The sequence below is a fragment of the Dipodomys merriami genome, unplaced genomic scaffold (assembly GCF_024711535.1).
Source record: "Dipodomys merriami isolate MVZ:Mamm:240054 unplaced genomic scaffold, mDipMer1.0.p SCAF_30, whole genome shotgun sequence".
In the NCBI taxonomy this organism is placed as follows: Eukaryota; Metazoa; Chordata; class Mammalia; order Rodentia; family Heteromyidae; genus Dipodomys; species Dipodomys merriami.
The window spans coordinates 3541663-3563521 of NW_027204493.1; the positions used below are offsets into that span (position 1 = coordinate 3541663).

At 36.1% G+C, this 21859-nt stretch overlaps 1 protein-coding gene across 3 annotated transcripts in view; it reads left to right on the top strand.

Moving 5' to 3' along the window:
- Positions 1–21859, top strand: part of Spef2 (sperm flagellar 2) — a 160717-nt gene that overhangs the window by 99967 nt on the left and 38891 nt on the right. For all 3 annotated transcript variants that reach the window (XM_070041026.1, XM_070041023.1, XM_070041024.1), the window contains exons 21-26: positions 2967–3094; positions 3179–3317; positions 7282–7419; positions 12256–12407; positions 16233–16413; positions 21363–21516. In XM_070041026.1, coding sequence (XP_069897127.1) covers positions 2967–3094; positions 3179–3317; positions 7282–7419; positions 12256–12407; positions 16233–16413; positions 21363–21516 — 892 coding nt within the window. The remainder of the gene's footprint in view (positions 1–2966; positions 3095–3178; positions 3318–7281; positions 7420–12255; positions 12408–16232; positions 16414–21362; positions 21517–21859) is intronic.

Genomic DNA, 21859 nt, shown 5'->3' on the forward strand with positions numbered 1-21859 from the left:
GAGTAAGTAATAGAATCCTACACAGAATCAAACTTAGATTCTTGATTAATTTTGAGTAATTTAGTTAATGAGCATGAGGACAAGATTAGAACAGACTCTTAAATGATATATATCCATATATTATGTATTTTACATTTGAAATTTGATATCACTCAGCAAAAGAGAATCTTCTATATATATGTATGTATGCACATATATATATATAAAATGTATACATGTATTCTTATACACACACATATATACATTATATGTAAAATATATGTACATATGTATATACATAGATATACATATATTTATATATTTGATATATAGAAGAAGACTTTAAAGGAGGGAAATTTCATAAAAGAAGAATATAGAAAAGCAAAACTATAAAAAAAAGAAAGAAAAGCAAAACTAAAAGTTAAATTATTCCTCATATAGACTAGCTGGTTTGACTAGACCAGAATGGAAGGATAGTAATATGATTATTTTAAATGCTCCTCAGAACCATTTTGTAAAAGATAAACTGGAAAACAGTGATTGGAAGTAGGTCAGAAAAGGTTGTTAAAATGTCAAAGAAAAATTAAGTTAATCATCTCTAAATGATTAACTTTGATAAATGGACGTTTGCAATATGTCTGAACATGAAATATTTGGGGTCTTTAAGACTATCCTATCTCTATCATCAAATCTACATCCAAAAATGTAACTAATGATAAGATGTTTCATGGGGCAGGTCACCTTAGAGCCACATAAACATTTAATACCCGTTATGTACAAACACTGCACTCAGGACTGACAGCGCAACGCAGGCAAGGGGGAATTTCTGTATCCAATAACATCATCTTTTTGGAGACAGAAAAATATAAGCTACAGCCTTGTACCAGACTTTAAAACCAAAGTACAGAGACTTACAATCACATAGAGAACAGTGGATTTAAATTGCAATATAACAAAAAACATTCCCATTGTAAGGACTCTCAAAATGTGATTTCATTGGTTAGGAACAGAGAGAAGGAAAGTCCAAGAGTGTTTGAGGGAACATCTTTTAGGAGACAAACCTGGCAGGAAGACAGCTCCTCATTCACGTGGGCATTAAAAGAAGTGCTGAGTGAAGCATTTGGCCTTTAGCTACATGGTAACAGAACCCATCCATGTTCTTATGCAAGTTACATATTAAAATCCACTTTCAAAATAATAACTCAGAAAAACAGGACAGTGCACTGATTAAAAGTGTAAGCTGTGACTAGTCTGTTTTCAAAAAAATTGTAAAGGTGATGAATAAGGGGTTTACAGTTATATAAGTAAGGTAGTACTGAGTACATTTCTTTTTAAACACTGTTACCACCTCCCTCATTTTCTCTGGCTTGTCCACCCATGACACTAAGGAGCTAGTGTCACCTAGTACACGCTATTTAAGCCCTATTGCCACAACTGCTTCACCTTTAAATGAGAAAGCTAACAGACACTGATTTTACAGGTGGTTGTAAATTCCTTATATAGTACTAGCTGATTTCACAATACTGTTTGAGAATATTCAGAAGATTCCAAAGTTTTGTCAGAAGGCTTTTGAACTACTCTAGACAAGTATAAGCATTAACAGAAGATGGCAAGAAAGGATAAAAATCTATGTAGGATTCAGAAAAGGTGTCTTTCAGATTTTTCATTTTCCACTCCCTTCTTGTTTCATGATGCTCTACCCTCATTAGCCTGAATTCTTGTCCTTGAATGTGCCAGAACCTTTCCACCATAGTGCTGTTCCTTATGCTCACAGTGTTCATTACTAAAATTCCCCTTCTTTACAATCTACTTAAATAATGTATATATACGTGTGTGTGTGTGTGTGTGTATGTGTGTGTGTGTGTGTATACCGTATTCACCACCACACTCCTATTCTCTATAATAGTTGCTCATAAAATTGCCAGTCAACGAGTAAATCTTGATTGATTACTTACTGGCCTGGACATAGTAACACAATGAATAGAATGACTTGAACACAGTGAATAGAATGACATGAATCCTGCATTTTTGCTTGGCTTTCTCCTTATGAATGATAACTGTTTAGCAAACCAAGAAGGAAGACAGTATGAATGGCGGCTATCCTTCTTCAAATACCATAATGAAGGTCAAAAAGTTGAAAGCAAATTCACACTAAAACATCACATTTCTCATGGAAAAATGACATGAGTTGTAAGAGAACTTCTGCTTTAAAATACTCTGCTTACTACATCCACAGAAATTGAATAATATATCTTTAGTACTTGGCATTTCATGATTGGAAAGTATCTGGATGACTTCTAATGAATACACATGTGACTCCCTGAGTAAATAAATACACAGCCAATAGAAGAATAATTATATAACACATTTATATTGACTATAGTATGTAACCTCGCTTTATTTCATGGATCACTTCTCACATTTTCATCATCTATCTGTGTTATTGCTGCTAACATGAAACAGATGTTCTAACCCCCGTGGCACACAGAGCAAGGACACAGTGTCCTGGGGAAAGTCAGGGAAGGATCTCCCTTCCACCCTGACATCAGCATCGGGAAGTGCTCCAACTGAAACAAAATATGGTTATTCCATTCATATGATCCATAAACATATTTTAAGGACCTGCTAGGTCTCTGATACTATGGTAATTACAGAAAAGATTGTATTGTTTCTCACTTAACAGGACTCATATTCTGGAGTGGAATGCAGATAATAGGCAGTTTAAGTTAATATCATCAGCACTATCACAATGGGACAAGCATAGGGTACTAAGAGAAATCCTCAGAGCATCAGACTGGATCAGAGAAGGAGTAATGTCTGTGCTGAGAAGTGAGGAATAGGAGTTCACTGGGGAAAGAGGAGTAAGAAATTTCACCAGGCATAATCTGCTTAGTTGCTTCACCTTGATCTTCTTGCTTATTTTGACCCAAATATTCAGAAGGATCTTCATTTTGAAACAACTATTTCTGCTCTTTATCATTTAACAGGAAATAACTTCATTTTTAGTGCCTTACTGGGAACTGATAGAGAATTCCTATATCAACACCATCAAAACTGTACTCAGGCATCTGAGAGAAGACCAGTCCTCTGTGCTCGTTTACTTGTATGAGACCCGGTAAGGAAGTTGCCCATGTCAGAATTCTATCCTTTACAAGCACGACACAGAAAAAATGCATGTCATTCTCTTAATTCCTTACAGAACAAGTTTCCAGGAGTTTCTAAGACGTCCAGATCACAAGCAGGATTTCGTTTCTCAATGGCAGGCTGATTTCAATTCTCTTCCCGATGATCTGTGGGAAGATGAGGACACAAAGGCTGAGCTACACCAACGAGTGAATGTAAGAACCACAGTGCCCATTGGCCTCAATGACTGCCTTCTCATACTTTGTCCAACAAATACCAGTTCCTGTCCTTCTTACTTTCAAGGACGGCAGGCTGAAGGTGGCAATGCTTTGAATAATTGCCACCCAGTTTACTTTCAAGAGCTGACGTTCACCTGCAGTTTGATTCAGAATGAGAATAGAGCAAGTCCACCTCTGGGAAAAGGCCCCCCTGGGCATCTGCCTCATAAAGTCTTATCCCCAGTTCTTACGTTGACTATGTAGCTGTGTCCAGTCCTAATGCGAATTCCATGCCTATCTTGAATGCAATTTCACAATCAGTTCATTGCAAGGTAGGAGGACCCAAAGCATAGCTTTTATTGTATACATGGAGTTACCTCTCCTGAGGGCAGATATCGAACTTTACATATCTTCATATCCAGCAAGCCAAGGGTTGAAAGTTTGTAGACAGGTATATTTTCAGAAATTCATAAATGAGTTTTGTCACCCTGCTACTCTCAACAAGGGCTTCTAACGTACAAGATATCAGCCTTTCAATCTTCATCTCTCCTCTGAAAATTGATAGACATCTTATCCCAGCAGAAGTATAGGCTACTAATAGTTGAATCTGGCAGTGATCTCAAGAATTATTTGTGAAACAAATACATCACTGAACTCAACCCCATGACCCATCATTTGCTCTGAAACTCTTTGTTAAGCATCATGATTCCAGCACTGTTCAAGGGCAAGGAATTCAGCAGTGAACCCAACGCTGTGTGGCCCAGGAAATTTATATTCCGGTAGCCAGGGTACAGAGAATTAGTGACAAACAAATACACTCATACTGGGTATTTTATAAGTGATAAGAGCTGTTGAAAGGACAAGGAACTAGGAAACTCAGCTTCTAGTTTTAAGATCCTGTAGAGATCAGTTGGGAGGCTCTTAGAATAGAGGCTAGGTATCATGGTGGCCCAGATGATGGGCAAGTGCTGAAGAGTTTAATACCCTAATAGGTAGCATATGTCTTAGTAAAACTGACATTTTAAACCTGTTCTTAGCTATTCCTGAAAGTACCAAGCAACTATGTAAATCCTATGACCGCCTTTTTCAATCTCTTTCCTGCCTATTTATAAATCCAGCCTCAAGTTTTTATACATATTACCCATAGCAATGAGATGATTGTTGGTAGAAAAAGAGAAGATTTAGAAATTCCAGCTTTTTATTCTTTTTTTTCAGGTGTATTGACTCTTTGTTGCATTCCTTCAATTTGCATTAAACAATATAATATTAATCTTGTTCAATATAGTTTTGGACAAAACACAGACATTAACCTCAATGAACAAGAGACACAAGTTAATACAAAGTGTGCTGCTTCAGCAGAGGAGAGAGGCAGGACCAGAAATGGGATCCAGGATACTGGCCAACAGCAAACACAGATTTTCACAATATAAGCCACTATTTCAAAAGCCACAAATAAGCCAGGGAAAACACAACAGAAATAGACAGACAGCAGGATTTAGAAATGATTTGTCCTCTACTGTGCAGAAACATCAGGCTTTTTATTCTAATTGCAAATGCACAGTGTGTTTACTGTCGATAATTAAATGATGAAAAAGACAAAACTTAATATTATAAATCTGTAATTCTACCGCCAATATTTAAATACACTTTAGGGCATGTCTATGTGCATTTCCAGATTATTTTTACAGAAATATGATTGCAACATAGAAGCTGTTTTGTAACATTCTTTCTTCATCGGAACAGTACATTTTTGTTTTTAATAAAGATTGACCTGGAGCTTTATTTTTATGGCTAAATGGTATGATTAATCATACAGATTGCTACCATTAGTCACAATTTCACTAACAAAACTTGTTAGGCAGCAATTTTGTTATTATAAGAAATTATACATAATAAACTTTTATCTAGCTAAACACTGATTACATTCTTAATTGTATTTTAGGTCATTATTGAAAATAGAGAATAAAAGGGTAAATAGTTGAATAAAAGATTATTTTATTTTAAAGATTATATTGTCATCCATTATTAAATTCTAACATCTTTTTAAATCTTTGTCAACTTAATGATTAATTTAATTTCTAATTTAGCATAGAAAATTAAACTTTTATTTTTAATAAGGTTGACCTTTCATCCCTGAGTTTAATGATCATTTTTTGAATCCTGTTTGTGATTTCTGCACACTTTTCTATTGAAGTGGGCTTATTTTCTTATTGATATCTATGACTTCTTTATATATTAAGGACGTAGACAATCTATTGATCATATATTACAAACGTATTGCCAGTTTAATGTTTGCCCCACATTTTAGGTGATTTTTTAACATGCACAAAAAATCGATGTTTATGTAGATAAATATAGAAATATTTTATTATAGCATTTTGTGGCCAATTTAAAAACACTTCTTCATGGCAAAATTAAATACAAGTGTACCACTATTTTTTAAAACTTTCTAGTGTTATGTTTAACTTGTAAATACTTAAATTATATTACTTTAATAGAGACTTTGAGTTTCTACTGAATTGCATATGGCACACTTTTCTCTATATATAACCATTTATCTCCTTAGTTACATATGGTCCATATATTTCCTTATAGGATTTTTCTTAATTTATTGTTAGACTTGAAAATAAAATACATGGGGCTGGGAAGTTGGCTCAGTGGTAGAGCGCTTGCCTTGCATGCATGAGGCCCTGGGTTTGATTCCTCAGCACCACATAAGCAAAAAGAAAAAAAAACTCAACGGAAAATAAAATACATAAATGTAACCTGAAAACAAATCTAGAAGTCAGACCTGAGAGGATGAGGCAGAACTTAATAGAGATAGAAGTAGAATTCTGCTACTGTCATAAGTCAGTATTTATTATTCCCCCCCAAAAAAAAACACTTACATCAATACAAAGGAGATGTCAAGATCAGCTCTGAAATATAGCATTATATTCTGATGAAAATGATGTATGGCATTTTCATTGGAGGTACAGTCTGTACATGGTAACAAGCCAAAATGCTAAAATAAGAGTCCAGATACAGTGTTCCAACTGGAATCAAACTTCGTGGGTTTGAATTACTGGCTCTACCAGCTCAAAACCATAAGCAAATAACCTGACCTCACATTACCTGAATTCTCTTCTCAGCATCCTCCCAGCTCTACCGATTCTTCATTGTAGGCATATTCAGTCTGACTTGTTTTCCCCATCTGCAATATGAAGATAACACTACCACCACATGAAGTTGTTAGGCACTAAATGGGGTGATGCAAGCATAGTGATGAATGCTTTAACATGTATTAGGAAGAGCTCATTACCAATTATAAAATTGAAATTTAACAATTAAAATGGTAAATTTCAATTTTATAATTTACCAATTGAATTACCATTTCAATTGAAATGGTAAATTATAAAACAAACAAATAATGTTTTATTTAAATTGCCCAATTAAACATATTATATATAAATAGTATATTCAAGATTATTATTGCTTAGAATCTATTATATTGCTAGGCTGAAATTCTTCAAAAGAATTTATTGATAACTCTTTAATACAAAACTTACTTTTGGACCACCCATTAAAATCAAACTATATTTCTTGGCAAATAATGGTGTCTGCCTATGATCACTGATTATGAAGCCTTTATTTCAGTGAAGAAATGTATCATTTCCCATCCACAATACATTATACTCAGAAAATGACAGAAAATGATTTCCAACCAAAGGATCTTACTGAGAAAGTACTGAAACACATAATCACCCATGGATAAATGTCACTTTAGTGGATTTGCATTTAATGTGAACACATGATTTGAAAGCAGAAGCAAAAATGATTACCAGTTGAATGAATGACTGTAACACATGAGGTCTAGATTTTTGTTAGAGACATTTATAACAGCAGCAAAGATTTTACCTCCATCACACTGGGGTAATTTGAACCATGATCATTCAGCAGAACTGTCTTTCTCTCTCCTCAGGATTTGCGAGACCGCCTGTGGGACATTTGTGAGGCTAGGAAGGAAGAGGCTGAGCAGGAGCGGCTGGACATCATTAATGAGAGCTGGCTGCAGGACTTCCTTGGAATCACCATGAACCACTTCTTTTCCTTGATGCAAGTAAGAGCAGCCGACCCCAGATCCCTCCCTGGGCAGCCATGTTTCTCATGGCACCAATCCTTGAATAGACTTCAGGTAATGATCATTTGTCCAAGATGCTAAAAAGCCAGAAGCCTACATGAGAAGGACAAAAGTGAAGAACCTTTTAGAAGGTCTACAAAAGCCCATAGTACTGGTTTAAAAAGAAAGAAAGAAAAAAGAATAGCTAGATGAGAGTTTTCCAAGTTAGGTTCCCTAGAATCCTAGTTTCACAAACAGAATTTTGTTGTTAAATGATTCTGGTAAGGGCTAAAGAAATCTTATCATTTCCTCTCTCTGGGAATTGACACACATTAACATATTCAAATATCAAGATGCTCTTCTGCAAAGAAAATCTTTAAGTTAACTCAGCATTTCTTTAACTATTTGACCTTTACATTGTGTCATTTATTCCTTCCCCAAGAAGATACACGTTAACGACTTCTAAGACAACTTTTTTACACAAAACATTTTTAAATTTTATTTATTTTTTATTGTAAAGGTAATGTACAGAAGGGTTACAGTAACATAAGAAAAGTAAAGGGCGCATTTCTTTTTGAACAGTGTTACCCCCTTCTCTAGTTTTCTCCCATTTCCCCCCTCACTCTCCTCCCCCATCTGTAAAGTTTATTTGCAACATAGTGTCATGTGATTCTCACTGTTGCATTGGTTCACCCTTTGTCTTTTGTCTCACCATTTCTGTAATTCCTCTTCTTATCCCCAATTCAGATAAACTTATATACAACACAAAGAATATGAAAATAAAAACAACAGGGTAAAGCACAGGGGGGAAATTGAAAGAAAAAATAAATAAATGCATACAGTACACTAAGGAAAAAAACATCTTGCTTCTGTATCTTGTAGTTCATTTCAATTAGCATCGTTTTATAAGGTCATATGTACATAGCTATTGTGCTATTGTGATCTACTGCTAGAGCTACCCTAGACATATACTAATGAATACATATGAAGGAAACCACTCATCAAGTTTCCTAGTTCTGTTTGCGCATATACCTTGAATAATACAACTGTATTCATGCATTCTATTCATCTACCCCCACTCTCTAGCTAAGATATGCTTAGCTTCCTAATATTCATTTTATTAAGTACCTGATACTTGTTCAAAGGGATTATATCATACCAGCTGTGGCAATCCTGAATATGGTATTGTATCTTATTCAATTTTGGTATATAATAAATCACAATTTACCTCCCTGAAAATAAATTAATCTCTTATACAAAACAAACATTATAATAAGGAAGTCCTAAGGCACCGATATCAGTGTAGGCCCACATACCAATTATTAAAAATAAGCTTTTTTTCTAAACCTAGTTATTATTGAGAGTTCAGTTCTTCAAGAATTGAGATGAGGACTGGGAATGTGGCTCATTGGTAGAGTGCTTGCCTTGCATGCAGAAAGCCCTGGGTTCAATTCTTCAGTACCATATAAACAGAAAAGGTCAGAAATGGCACTGTGGCCCAAATGGTAGAGTGCTAGCCTTGAGCAAAAGAAGCTCAGGGACAGTTCCCAGGTCCTGAGTTCAAGCCCTAGGACTGACAAAAAAAATTGAAATGTATTTACCAATTAGTAGAATATTACAGATTAAGGATTATTTTTAGAGTCCCACAACACTTTTCTTCAATTCTCCAAAGTTACTTATCAATACCCAGTTTGTGTTAATGGATTATACATTTGTATATTCTTATAATGAATATTATAAGTGTGGTATTGTACAACTTTGTTTTATTCCCATAGTTTTACAAACCTAAGCATGACATTTACAGAATCTACATTGTAGCATTGGTACTGTGCAGATTCTCACTGCATGTATCGCCAATAAATGAATTATCTTGATAGAGTCACTCATATGAATAACTGATACTTGTTTTGCTACCAGCTCCTTTGAGCTGCTTCATTTCCTCACAAGCCTCCTGGCAATCCCAGCGAAAAACTCCAGCTGTCAGCATTGGAGATATTATCTCTGTGCTGTATATGCTTAGCAAGAGGAAAACTGCAATGAGAACTATTCATTATCATGTTATGATTTTCTTTGTTATGCGTCCACACTAGCGTATACTGTTCTAGAGCACAAGCCTATCATCTTGCATTATTTTTGTTTCTGTTTTTGCATTTCTGCCTAAAGCATTTTTGGTATCGCTCAAATCAAGTAATGTGTTGGCAATGACAACAAAGATACATCATTGTTTGTTAATATATTGATTGATTGACTCCTGGCAGCAATAAGAATACCTAGCATCAAAACAAGGCACACTTCAAGCATAATGCCTACTAAAACCTTTTGTCACAGTATCAAGAAGCATAGAAATATCAGTTTCTTCAATGTAATCAAGTCAATAAGTACACAGAGTAAAAGTTACCTTTAAAATCAAAACAGAACTTAGAAAGTGGAAAAACCTCCCATGCTCCTGGATTGGAAGGATCAACATCATGAAAATGGCAACACTTCCAAAGGCTACCTACAAATTCAATGCAATACCTATAATATTCCAACCCCATTCTTCAATGAAATAGAAGAGGCAACTCAAGAATTCATATGGAACAATAAAAGACCCTGAAAAACAAAAATGATCCTTAACAGAAAGAACAGTGCTGGAGAAATATCAATACCAAATTTCAAACTCTACGACAAATCCATAGTAATCAAAACAGCTTGGCACTGGCACAAGAACAGACCTCAGGACCAATGGAATAGAACTGAAAACCCAGAAATGAACTACAGACCTATAGCCACCTAATCTTTGACAAGGGGGCTAAAAAAAACAGAATGGAAGAAAGACAGCCTCTTCAGTAAATGGCAAAATTGGTTAACTACTTGTAGAACATTAAAGCTAGATCCTTCTATATGACCCTGCACCAGAATCAACTCCAAATGGATCAAAGACCTTGGAGTCAAAGCAGACACCCTGAAAACATTACAGGAAGGAAAAAGAGAAACCCTAGGTCTCCTTGGCACAGGCTGAAATTTTCTTATTAGAGACCCAGAAACACAACAAATCAAAGAAAGGTTGGACAAATGGGATTGAAGAGATTCTGCATGGCAAAGGACATAGCTCGCAAAATCAATAGAAAGCCCACAGATTGGGAGAAGATCTTCACTAGCCATACAACAGACAAGGGTCTCATATCTAAAATATTGCTGGAACTCAAAAAAATTGAATCCCCCAACAACAAATCCTCAAAGAAACAACTGCCCAATAAATAAGTGGGCTAAAGACTTAACGAGAAACTTCTCTGAAGAGGAAAGAAGGATGGCCAATAGACACATGAAGAAATGCTCAACCTCTCTAGCCATAAAAGAAATGCAAATCAAAACAACATGGAGATACCACCTCACCCCAGTTAGAATGTCTATCATCAAGAACTCTAACAACAGCAGATGCTGGAGGGGATGTGGCCAGAAGGGAACCCTACTGCATTGTTGGTGGGAGTGTAAACTTGTTCAACCACTTTGGAAAGTAGTATGGAGGTTCCTCAAAAGACTCCACATAGAGCTCCCTTATGACCCAGCAATCCCACTTTTGGGCATTTACCCAAATGATCACAAACAAGACCATACTAAAGCTACCAATATAATTATGTTTATTGCAGCATTATTTACCATAACTAAGACATGGAACCAACCCAGATGCCCCTCAGTAGATGAATGGATCAAGAAAATGTGGTATATATACACAATGGAATTCTATGCCTCCACCAGAAACACATTGCCCCATTTGGTAGAAAATGGAAACACTTGGAAAAAAATATGTTAAGTGAAGTAAGCCAGGCCCAAAGAAACATAAGTCCCATGGTTTCCCTTATTTGCAATAATTATTATATGTCTGAGACAAGCAGAAAGGTCAAATAAGATTATGTTAGGTGAAATGAACCCCAAGATAGGGACACAGGTTTTTTTTTTCTTTCTTGCTATTGTTTCTAACATATTTATAAGATACTACAATATTTTTTGTTGCTTTGTATGTCCCTCCCCCACGGTATAACCCCTATTTTCACTGTATTTGATGTTGGTAAAATTTTGGGAGGGGAAAGGCAAAAACAAGTCGTTTAAATAGGGATAGAGGTGGACCTATTGCAACAATGAGATGTACAAGTCGTTATGTCGAAAACGAACTTCACAACTTTGGTGGGGGGGAATGGGGGGCGGGGGGGATGATAGGAAAGGATGGGAAGGGGAAACAAAGGAAGAGGCTACAATTCTTGATAAGAAATGTACTCATTACCTTTCTCATGTAATTGTAACCCCTCTGTACAGTATTTTCACAATAAAAAAAGTTATTTTTTTTAAAGTTACTAGTGGGGTGCTGGTGGCTCATGCCTCAGATCGCAGGAGGCTGAGATCTGAGGATCTCGGTTCAAAGCCAGCCCAGGCAGGAAACTCTGTGAGACTTTTATCTCCAATAAACCACTAGAAAACCGGAAGTGGTGCTGTGGCTCAAGCAGTAGAGCACTCGCCTTGAGCTGAAGAGCTGAGGGACAGTGCCCAGGCCCAGAGTTCAAGCCCCATGACCAACAAACAAAAAAAAAGTTACCTTTAACTCTTGTGACAGTGTTTTATATATATACGTATAACCAAGGCTCTTTTATTTTTTGAACTTTAAATGTTTGGGGGATGAAATTTAACATGCCCTTTGATGCATACAGTGCATCTTGATCAGAGTCTCCTCTTCTTCATTTACAGTTGTACAATTTCAGCCTAAATGTTTTTTAAAGTAGTACTTAGAGAGCCTCATAAGGGCAATATGTGTAGCTTTATCTGTTCTTTCTTGAGTATTGACAGTCACGATTTCTGTTAAAGGCAGAACTGAACCGTTTCCAAGATACCAAGAGACTCCTTCAAGATTACTACAGTGTGATGGAAGGAAAAGTCCCAATAGAAGACAATGAGAGTTTTACGAGAATCCCATTGGTTCAACTTGATGGTAAAGACATCTCAGAAAACCAGCTTAGGTGAGGCTCTTCATAGTATTACACCATAATTGTTTCTAGATATAGAGCTGTGATTTCAAACTACTACAAATAGAATATCACATTCCTTTTATTACAAATACAGATGGCCAAGATTCTAAAAATCGAACATTTTTTTCTGACTCCAGTGTGTCATTGGCTTAAGACTACTAACTTACTTTATTTATACTGTGAAGAGTGTTATTTGTTCCTTTTTATGCACAGATGTTGTATTGTTATCTAGGAGTTCCTCTATTGGACATTTTAGGGGCATAAGTGGATATATAGTATGCACAAATTCTGAACTCTGAAACACTTGCAAAATCTGAGCATCTCTAATAAAGGATTATGAACCTCTATTGTCTTTACAAAAAGATCCATCTTGTGTGTGTGTGTGTGTGTGTGTGTGTGTGTGTGTGTGTGTGTGTGTGTGTGATGTACATGAGTATGTGGAATACACACAGGTGTCTGAGGGTGTGATGCACACGAGTATGTGTGGGCATGATTATAGAAATGAAAATGGAATGGAAAATGGGACTTCACCCAAAGATGAGGGAACTGAGAAATATATACATGTGATTTTGACTTCATGAAACTGAAAGAATGATTGGTAGTCAGACAAAAGAAAAAATGTTTTTAGTCACACAAACAGATCAGTATAACATAGAACTTTGTAGGTAGTTATTTTGAATAACATAATGGATAGAAGCATGGTAAGTTTGGGATAACATCTGAAACACTGAAAAACTGAACAGATAGAAAATAACGTCATCAAGAAATGTGGGGTAGAGTGGTTGGTAATTCATATGATATAATCTCCAACCAAGAAAAACTAAGAGTTCTTGCTTACTCTTGTAACAAATCAAAATAAATGAAAGTAATTTAAAAAACAATTGAAAATCCTGTTAGTAAATGTATCAAATGAAAATAAATTGATGAAACATAAAGATGAGTTAAAATAACATTCTCTCATATCAATAAACATTCAGATGAAAAACTATAAAGCAAAAACAACAAATAAAAATCAAGAAAGTATAGAAATAATTTCTTATTAAGAATATAATTGTGTTAATAAAAATGATAAAAAGTGGATAAGAAGGAATAAAGAAGTTAGATTTCAAAAACAATGTGCAAGCACTGAGTGGCAGGTTTAGTCTTCTAGGAGCTAAGCTACATATTTCACACTGAAAGTAGTATGCTCTTTCTGTAAGTTTGATCAACCAATATATGCAGTAGGAGTAACTCAAACAAAATGTATAGCAATGAATATTTTCAAGTCAAGAACACTTGATTTCAGTTCTGGGTCTGTCACTTCCTAGTTATATGTAAGTAGGTTAAGACAATTACTTATCTGGTCAAATCACTTCAACTCTCCAACTCAGTTTTCCTTGTCTATAAAGCAGGGTTGAGAATCAAAAGATTTGAAAGCTAGACCCAATAAAACTCTCACCAAATGGGGAGAATTAATACTATTACACAATATGCAATTAACTATTCTTGCTTATATGCAATTGTGCCTATTGCATGTGCATGCTTTGTTTTACCTTCCCTTGTTTTTTTCAAGGATTTGAGATCACATGAACACAACTGAATTAGGCCATGTCCTAAATTTCGCTTCTCTCCATACTTCTTCTATTGACCACCCTCTTGGTCCTATCTGGTCACACAAATGCAGGCACATGAATACACAAGAAGAGAAGCCTGTACCCTCATTTTGATACAAACACAAGAGAAATATTTAGCAAACTGCTGAAGAAGAAATGTGAAACTGAAACAATTAAAACTCTAGAGTCAATATAAAGCATAAAAACCATCAAAAGGCCAGGTTTCAGTGTCTTCAGTGGCACTGCATTCTGTTCTTAGCACAAAATAGCAAGTCAAGAATAACTGGGAAGCTATTAATGTTGCTTAGTAGAATAAAACCTGCAAAAGAACAACCAGTTCTTATTTTGCAGACTCTGTACCAATCTCAACCTCAGATCACTCTGTGGCTATCTGCTGGTAATATCAGATAATCAGTATATCAACCAATCAACCAAGCCACAGTCTCTGTAACAGACAGAAAGAACCAAGCATAGCAATGAGCATTTTTACGTAGCTTTTCCACTATAGTCCTCCCAACAGCCTTATAAAAAATGTAATAGTAATAAAGTAACATTATACATAACAGCAGTAACTACTAATTAGTTGATAATAAACAATAAATAATAATAATATATTTGTATATTTCCAAAGGGAGCATAAGTAAAGAAGGACCATGCCCCAAATTCACTTTCTCATAGTGGGAGAGCAGACTAGAATTTTTTTCTAATAAATAAATTATAAGTCTGAATTTTTTCCCAAATGATAGGCACCAGTGCTGTGTTTCAAAGTAAGATGTTAAAGCATATTGTTGGACAGTGTTTTACATCTAGAGATGATTGCACAAACTTTACATCAACTAATTGGGCATACAAATCACAATTGAACTGGGCTATGATTTAGCATTATTTCATAACTTCACTTGTGGAGGGATGAGCAGTGAATCTCCAGATCTTGCCTTTCTTAGGTGTGGTAGATTGTCAGCAAAGTTTCTGCGAAAGTGTTCTTGGGGCTACCCCTTTCCCATTCCTTCCTAAAGTTCTGTCACCATGGAACTGTTCCCATCACAATAATTATTCTACAGTGTGCATCTCTCTCTGTGTTAACCTTTGAGATCCTAGAATGTTCCAAATACACCATATTACCTGGGATAGCTCTGAAATTTCTACATGGGAACAGTAATATGGTAGAGAGAGGGTTGCAGAAGAGCCTAACTGTTCCTATACTTGTCCAATGCCCCAACTACACCAAATCCTTGCTGCCTCTATTCAATAATTATGTTCAGATCTCACATGTAATCTATGTAACATACATACCTTGTCTCACATGCCTCCTATATAACTTTCTACTTCAAGACTGAAGATGATGCTAGATCTTAAAGAAAAGCCGCACAAGTTCTATTTTGGCTTACTTTTTTCATGGCTGCTTTGTTTTTCATTGGAAATGTTCACTGTGGACAAATTCCAGAGTGGCATTTCTTGATAATATCTAGTATCTTATCTTCTTTGTAGTTATTGACATTTAAGTCTGGAAATGATGTTTGGTTGTTTTTGAGTTTCCTTTTTTTTAAATTTTTTATTGTGAAAATACCACACAGAGGGCTTACAATTACATGGGCAAGGTAATGGGTACATTTCTTATCAAGCATTATTGCCTCCTCCTTTGTTTCCCCTTCCCACCCCTTCCCATCTTCCCCCCCACCCCCACGCTCCCGCCCCGCCCCTGCCTGGCCAAAGTTGTAAAGTTCGTTTTTCAACATAACAACTTGTACATCTCATTGTTTCGATGGGTCCACCTGTATCCCTAAACAATTTGTTTTTGCCCTTCCCCCTCCACAAATTATACCAATATCAAATACAATGAAAACTGTTATACCATGGGGGAAGGACATACAAAGCAACAAAGAAATCATCTTATAAATATGTTAGAAACAATAGCAAGAAAGAAAAAAAAATTGAATACTTATCTTGGGGTTCTTTTCACCTAACATCAACTTATCTGACCTTTTCTGCTTGTCTCAGACATATACTAGCTATTGCCAATAAGGGAAACAATTGAGTTTCCTCTTTGTAAGAATGTTTAAAGCATGAATATTTAAATATGCTGTTTTATCATCTGTTCTCCTTTGAAATAATGTGTCCAGGTAAACTTTAAAAATGCAAGTTATGCAATAAAACAAAGAAATACAGTTACAAAAACAGAATTCTGTTAAGTAAAATCTTTGTTTCTTTGGATCATTTTCTGAAGGATTCCTCTAATCCCTCGAATATCTATTTCTCCGGAAATGGCTACACCCAAACCAAAAGTCAAAGCAATACTGAAAGGCAAGATTGATTACTCACTAGAAAACGTGGAAGCAAACTTTGAGGCTGATGAAAAGTTGGTGATGGACACATGGCAGCAGGCTTCATTAGCAATCTCTCACATGGTAAGCAGTGCTGATTTTCACATTTTTGTTTAGAGTGTTGGGATCCTATCAGTCATATGCCATAGGATCTCTTCAAGCATTTTATAGGTGTTTGCCTGTATGCAGTTTTGTTTTGCTTCTGAGAGAAACAGGAAATCAAATGTTTTAGTATTTTAAGTAAGAATTATTTCCAATCATTCAAATCATTTCTTGTATAAATAATTTTGAAAGCTTGAGATCATGCATAAAGTGAACCAGTGCTAGATAGTTTCCTGTGCTGGCCAGGATTACAAGTGAAGTAACCAAAAGGGTCAGTCAGGCCAGTGAAAGAGGCAAGTCAAATGGGAGACAATGGGGAAGGTTGGGACTGTGCTGGCAAACTTTGCTACTTACAAATGACCCAACAGCCAGATTTCCTACTCTTCTAAACAAAAAACAAACCATCAGAAATTCAGCTATTGATTGTAACAGTAGCAAATGAAATCTGATTTTAAAAATACTTTTCAGACACAAGCCAAACAATTCAGTCTCCAATCCTCCTAAACCTGTATCCTTTCCCTAGAGGGTCAGCATTATCTTTTACCTATGGGGTGAGTATTATTATCGCATATCTATGGGGTAAGTATTATTATCCCCTTTTCACCGGAGAATTAAAGTTCATGCACATGAATAAACTTGCCTAAACTCTCCCAGAAGGTAAGAGTCAAAATGAAATTTGGACTTTAGACTTTCTGATTTTTAAGGTTTATATCCCTTTCACCCACATTCTGGCTTGTTCCACCAGCCAACCCTCTCCTAACCTGATGGGATATCATCTATCTCTTTTCCATGAACATTACCAATTTCAATTTCATGGTTTAGGGAAGCTTTTCCTTTGAAAATCTGTTTCTTCTCCACCTGTTTCATTCCTGCACTTTATTTAAGTATTTAGAACTAGTTCTTGCCTTTATTCCTGACCAGGCAATTACCACTTTTCCTAACACCCAGCCTTCTGTAATCATAAACTCTGCCTATATTTGTAGCGGTTACTTTCTCTCTTACAAGCTTGGCTCTTCGTATCTTTCTAGTTGTTTTCCAGAATATTCACTACACCACACCCTACAATTTTCCATATCCCCTAATCTAGCCCAGTGCCCCTATGTAGTGTAATACAGTATTAAAGTGCTGTTGCTATTGTACGTACAATACTGATATCAGTAGTAATGATGATGGGACTGGCAGTAATGATTACCACAAAGAATCTAAGATATATGAAACACTACAGAGTAGAAAACCAGATGGAGGGTTTCTAGGAAACAAGGTGGACTACTGTCTATAGAACTACATAAATATAATCTACAAAGTCTTCTACAGCCCATTAAAAATTGCCTGGAAGAGATTGCATAATTCGAATATTATAATGTTTAATAAAAATGAATAAATAATACTATAAATATTAGATTATATAAGTATGATTATCATTTGCATCATCTATATGTTGCATATTTAGGGAGGATTGCAGAGCCAAAGAACACCATATCATTTGTGTTTTTCATAGTATTTAACTGTGTTTTTAGGAAAATCTCTTAAACTAAGGCTTCAGTTTCTTCTGTGTAGCAAGGTATTCTTGAAAGATTGAAAAGATCCAACAAAGTAATGTAAATGAAACATTTTAGAAATTTTTGATAGAAATTTGTTTTAAAATTTATCATTTCCTTCAGGGCTTTAAAAAATCCTAAAAAGCATATGAACAAAAGGAATGCTTACTATTTAATATTACTGATAATTAGATCTTAATCCAGCTTTCACAAGTTTCCAGTAGACTTTGATGACTTGGAGGTCACATGCTCAAAAGCAGACTAAAAATAAATTATACTCATGGTGTTAGCACCCAGAATCCTGGATGTTTCAACCTATCCCTGACAGAAAGCAAATATTTAAGGGAACTTTGAGTTCCTAATGGTACAGCATAGATAAATGGATGTGGGCAGAAGAGTACCCTCTGAGATTAGTCCAATTGGAGTAAGAGCACTTTGACAGCTTTTCAATACAAAACTCTTAGCAAGAGCTATCCATTTAGGATGCCATGTTGATTTTTAGCAAAACTTTCTTCTAATTACTAGGTATGCAATGATTTCAAAGAAGTCATATTTAACGCCCACAATGTCAAAGCATTATATTTAAAGTACTCTCCTGCCTTGGAAGCTAGATTGCTAAATGCATTGCAAATTGTGTTAACTTTTAAAAGAGATCCACAAGTCTTTAAAGGAAGTGGACCAAAAAAATACTCTACAGATTATAATCATTATCATCATCATCGTCATCATCACAAGGTTGTTTACCAAGGAGATAAATCCAATTTTAAAGGAAATTGCTAACCTACCATGATTTGCAAGAAGAGATTCAAAAATGAATTGCTTGCAATTTAGGGGAGAATGTTAACAAGTGTGCTTTCAGCTTTACCAAGAATTTGAAAGTACAGTATATAGCATGAAATCCATTTTTATCAAAAGAACATCTGTAGAAAAAATCAGAAAACAAAAAGGATAATACTAGTGTGCTCTTTTAATCTTTCCATATACATTCAAGGTATAGTTGATATAGAAGAAATTGTAAGTTTACTCGATGGAGTATGATTATTTTAGAAGAAAGGTTATCAGTTAATAAGCACTTGACATCAGCTGTAAACAGAGCACAGGGACCCAACACTATGGAAAACTATAAAGGCAGGTCTGGTCCTTAGGCCTGGGTAGCTTCATAGACCATTTGAATAATGCGGTAAGATTAAACATTAATGTAACAGTTATGGACAGCTACATGCTAAGCTATGGGGATATAAGACAAGGCAAAAATTATAAGGCAGGAACTGACCGGTACACAAGACTACATGAGGAAAGCATTGTGCCTTGCCATTTGTCTACTAGTCTTCATCTTTCTCCTCCCTCTCCTTACCCTAATCTCACCAGAAATAATATCAAACTAAGGTACTGTAGCATCTGAATAAAAAACAGCCCTCATTATCCTTCATTTTTGTGTGTGTAAGCTGGGACTAGAGTTTGAACACAGGACCTGTACTTCTCCTTACCTTTTTCTATCTAGGGGTGACCCCAGTGACACAAGCCCTAACATAAAGACTATATATAAATATAAATATGTAGCTCTCTATATGGTATATGTAGATATAGACATATATTTATGTTTTCAAATTCAGAAATAGTAATTGCATATATTTTGGCTTACAATGGGATGTTATATTTGTAAACTTTGTGTAATTATTAAGGCTCATCATTCACATTCTGACTTCATTCATTTACCATTCTTTTGAAGCAAGCATATATAAAATCTACTCTTCTGGCAATTTTGAAACCTATAGTACGTAACTATGTTCATCATGTTATGCAATACAACACCAGAATTTATTCCTCCCATCTAACTGAAACCATGTGCCTTTTAACCAGCATCTCTCATCTCCACAACTCCTCTGTCCAACCCACTGTCTCTGGGGAGACATTCCCTTCTCTGTTTCTATTAGATGATACATGTGACATCATGCAGTATTTATTGTTCTGTGCCCAGAATTTTATACTTGGTCCATCTCTGCTTCATCTCTGTTGTACTGACACAAGGTTTGCTACCACCTACAGGCAGAGCTAATGTCAGAGGAGAGTTGGAGGAATCCTAGAAAGGCTTGGCTCTTCTGAGTAAAGGCTTCCTTACTCCTGGCTTGCATGGGATATAAATACACACACTGTTACAAGAACACTTTTGATTTTTTTTTTTTTTTTGTCAATTGTGAGGCTTGAACTCTGGGTGTAGGCACTGTCACTGAACTCTTCAGCTCAAGGCAAGTTCTCTGTCACTTGAGCCACAGTGCCACTTGCAGTTTTCTGCTGCTTATTGGAGATCAGAGTCTCATGGACTTTCCTTGCCTGGGCTGGCTTTCAATTGTGGCCCTCAGATCTCAGCCTCCTGAGTAGCTAGGATTACAGGTGTGAGCCACTGGCGCCCAGCTACAAGGACACTTTTGAGACTGAACGGAGGGAAAAGAAAGGAGCTGGAAAGAGGAAGCCAGGATTTATGAGATTAGCTTTGAGGAACAGATCATCCTCACAAGCACTGAGCCTTCTAGCTAATCTTAAAATGGAAGCCCAGTATTCAAGTCTTCATAACTCAATTGCCATAGGGCACACATTCTCCAAAGTCAGCTAAGGGGGTATGAAAATAGATCTCATTTTGTGTACAAGGCACAGACACATAACACATAAGTAGATACACTTTCATAAATATTAAAATTTCATAGAAATTCTATTAGGAGAAACTATAACAAAATCTCCATACTGGGCCATTAGAATGACAATTAAGAAATGCTGTTTTAGGGAATATTAACAAGGGTTATTAAACTCATAGTCTTAAGGGGTTTTGTTGTTGTTGTTGTTTTTGGGGGGGGGGGTTGTCGGTTGTGGGCCTGAACTCTGGGCCTGGGCACTGTCCCTCAGCAATTCAGCTCAGCTCTTCAGCTCAAAGTTAGCCTTCTACCACTTGAGCCACAGGGCCACTTCCGGCTTTTTCTGCTTATGTGGTGCTGAAGAATCGAACCCAGGGCCTCATGCATGCAAGGCAAGCACTCTACCACTGAGCCACCTTCCCAGCCCTTCTGAGGTTTTTTTTTTTTTTTTTTTTTTTAAAGAAGGTTTGCATATCAATGGAGTTTTCACTGTCTGCTGAGGGCAGCAATGAGGACACCTAGTGATACACTACAGGCAGGATTTTGAGAAATTGAGAACCTCCATTCAGATAGAAATGGGAAGCAGAATATTGGGGACAGTGACAGAGCTGCTAAAATGTGCTTTGGAATAAATGAATATAAGGTCATGGGGAATAAGGTTTCAAAGGAATAAGGTTTCAGAGGAAGCTGGTAATCGTTAAATCCAAAAGGTTAGTATACTTCCTAAATGTTCCCCTAACCACACTGATTGCTTTGACCCAACTAGGTAGCTGCTGAAATTCATCAGAGTCTCATGGAAGAAGAAAGCTTAAATCAGGCACCAGAATCAAACGACAAGTCTCCTCAGCCTGGTGCAAGTAAAAAAGGCAGAAAGGAAAAGGAAACACTCAAGAAGAAAAAGGATGAACAGAAAGCAAAAGGTATTCATGGTTTTAGTGCTCAGACTCCTGGGCTCTTCAACCTCTTGGCAAGAAACAAATCTTCAACCAGACACATTATCTTCTGAGCCACTAGGGGACTTAGGTTGGGAGGTAATACTACTTAACCTTATGGAGAAATCTACCACAAACATTGTCCCCCTGTGATGTCTTCACTTGTACATTTCTAAGTTCATATAAAGCAAGACAGGAAGTAGAAGCACATGTCCATCATATTTATGACCTGAAATACCCTAACATAGGTGCCAAGAACACAACTGTGAATTGCAAAAACAAAAGCCAAAAATCATAGCTCTGCCCTAGTATAAATAGTGTAACAGCAGAG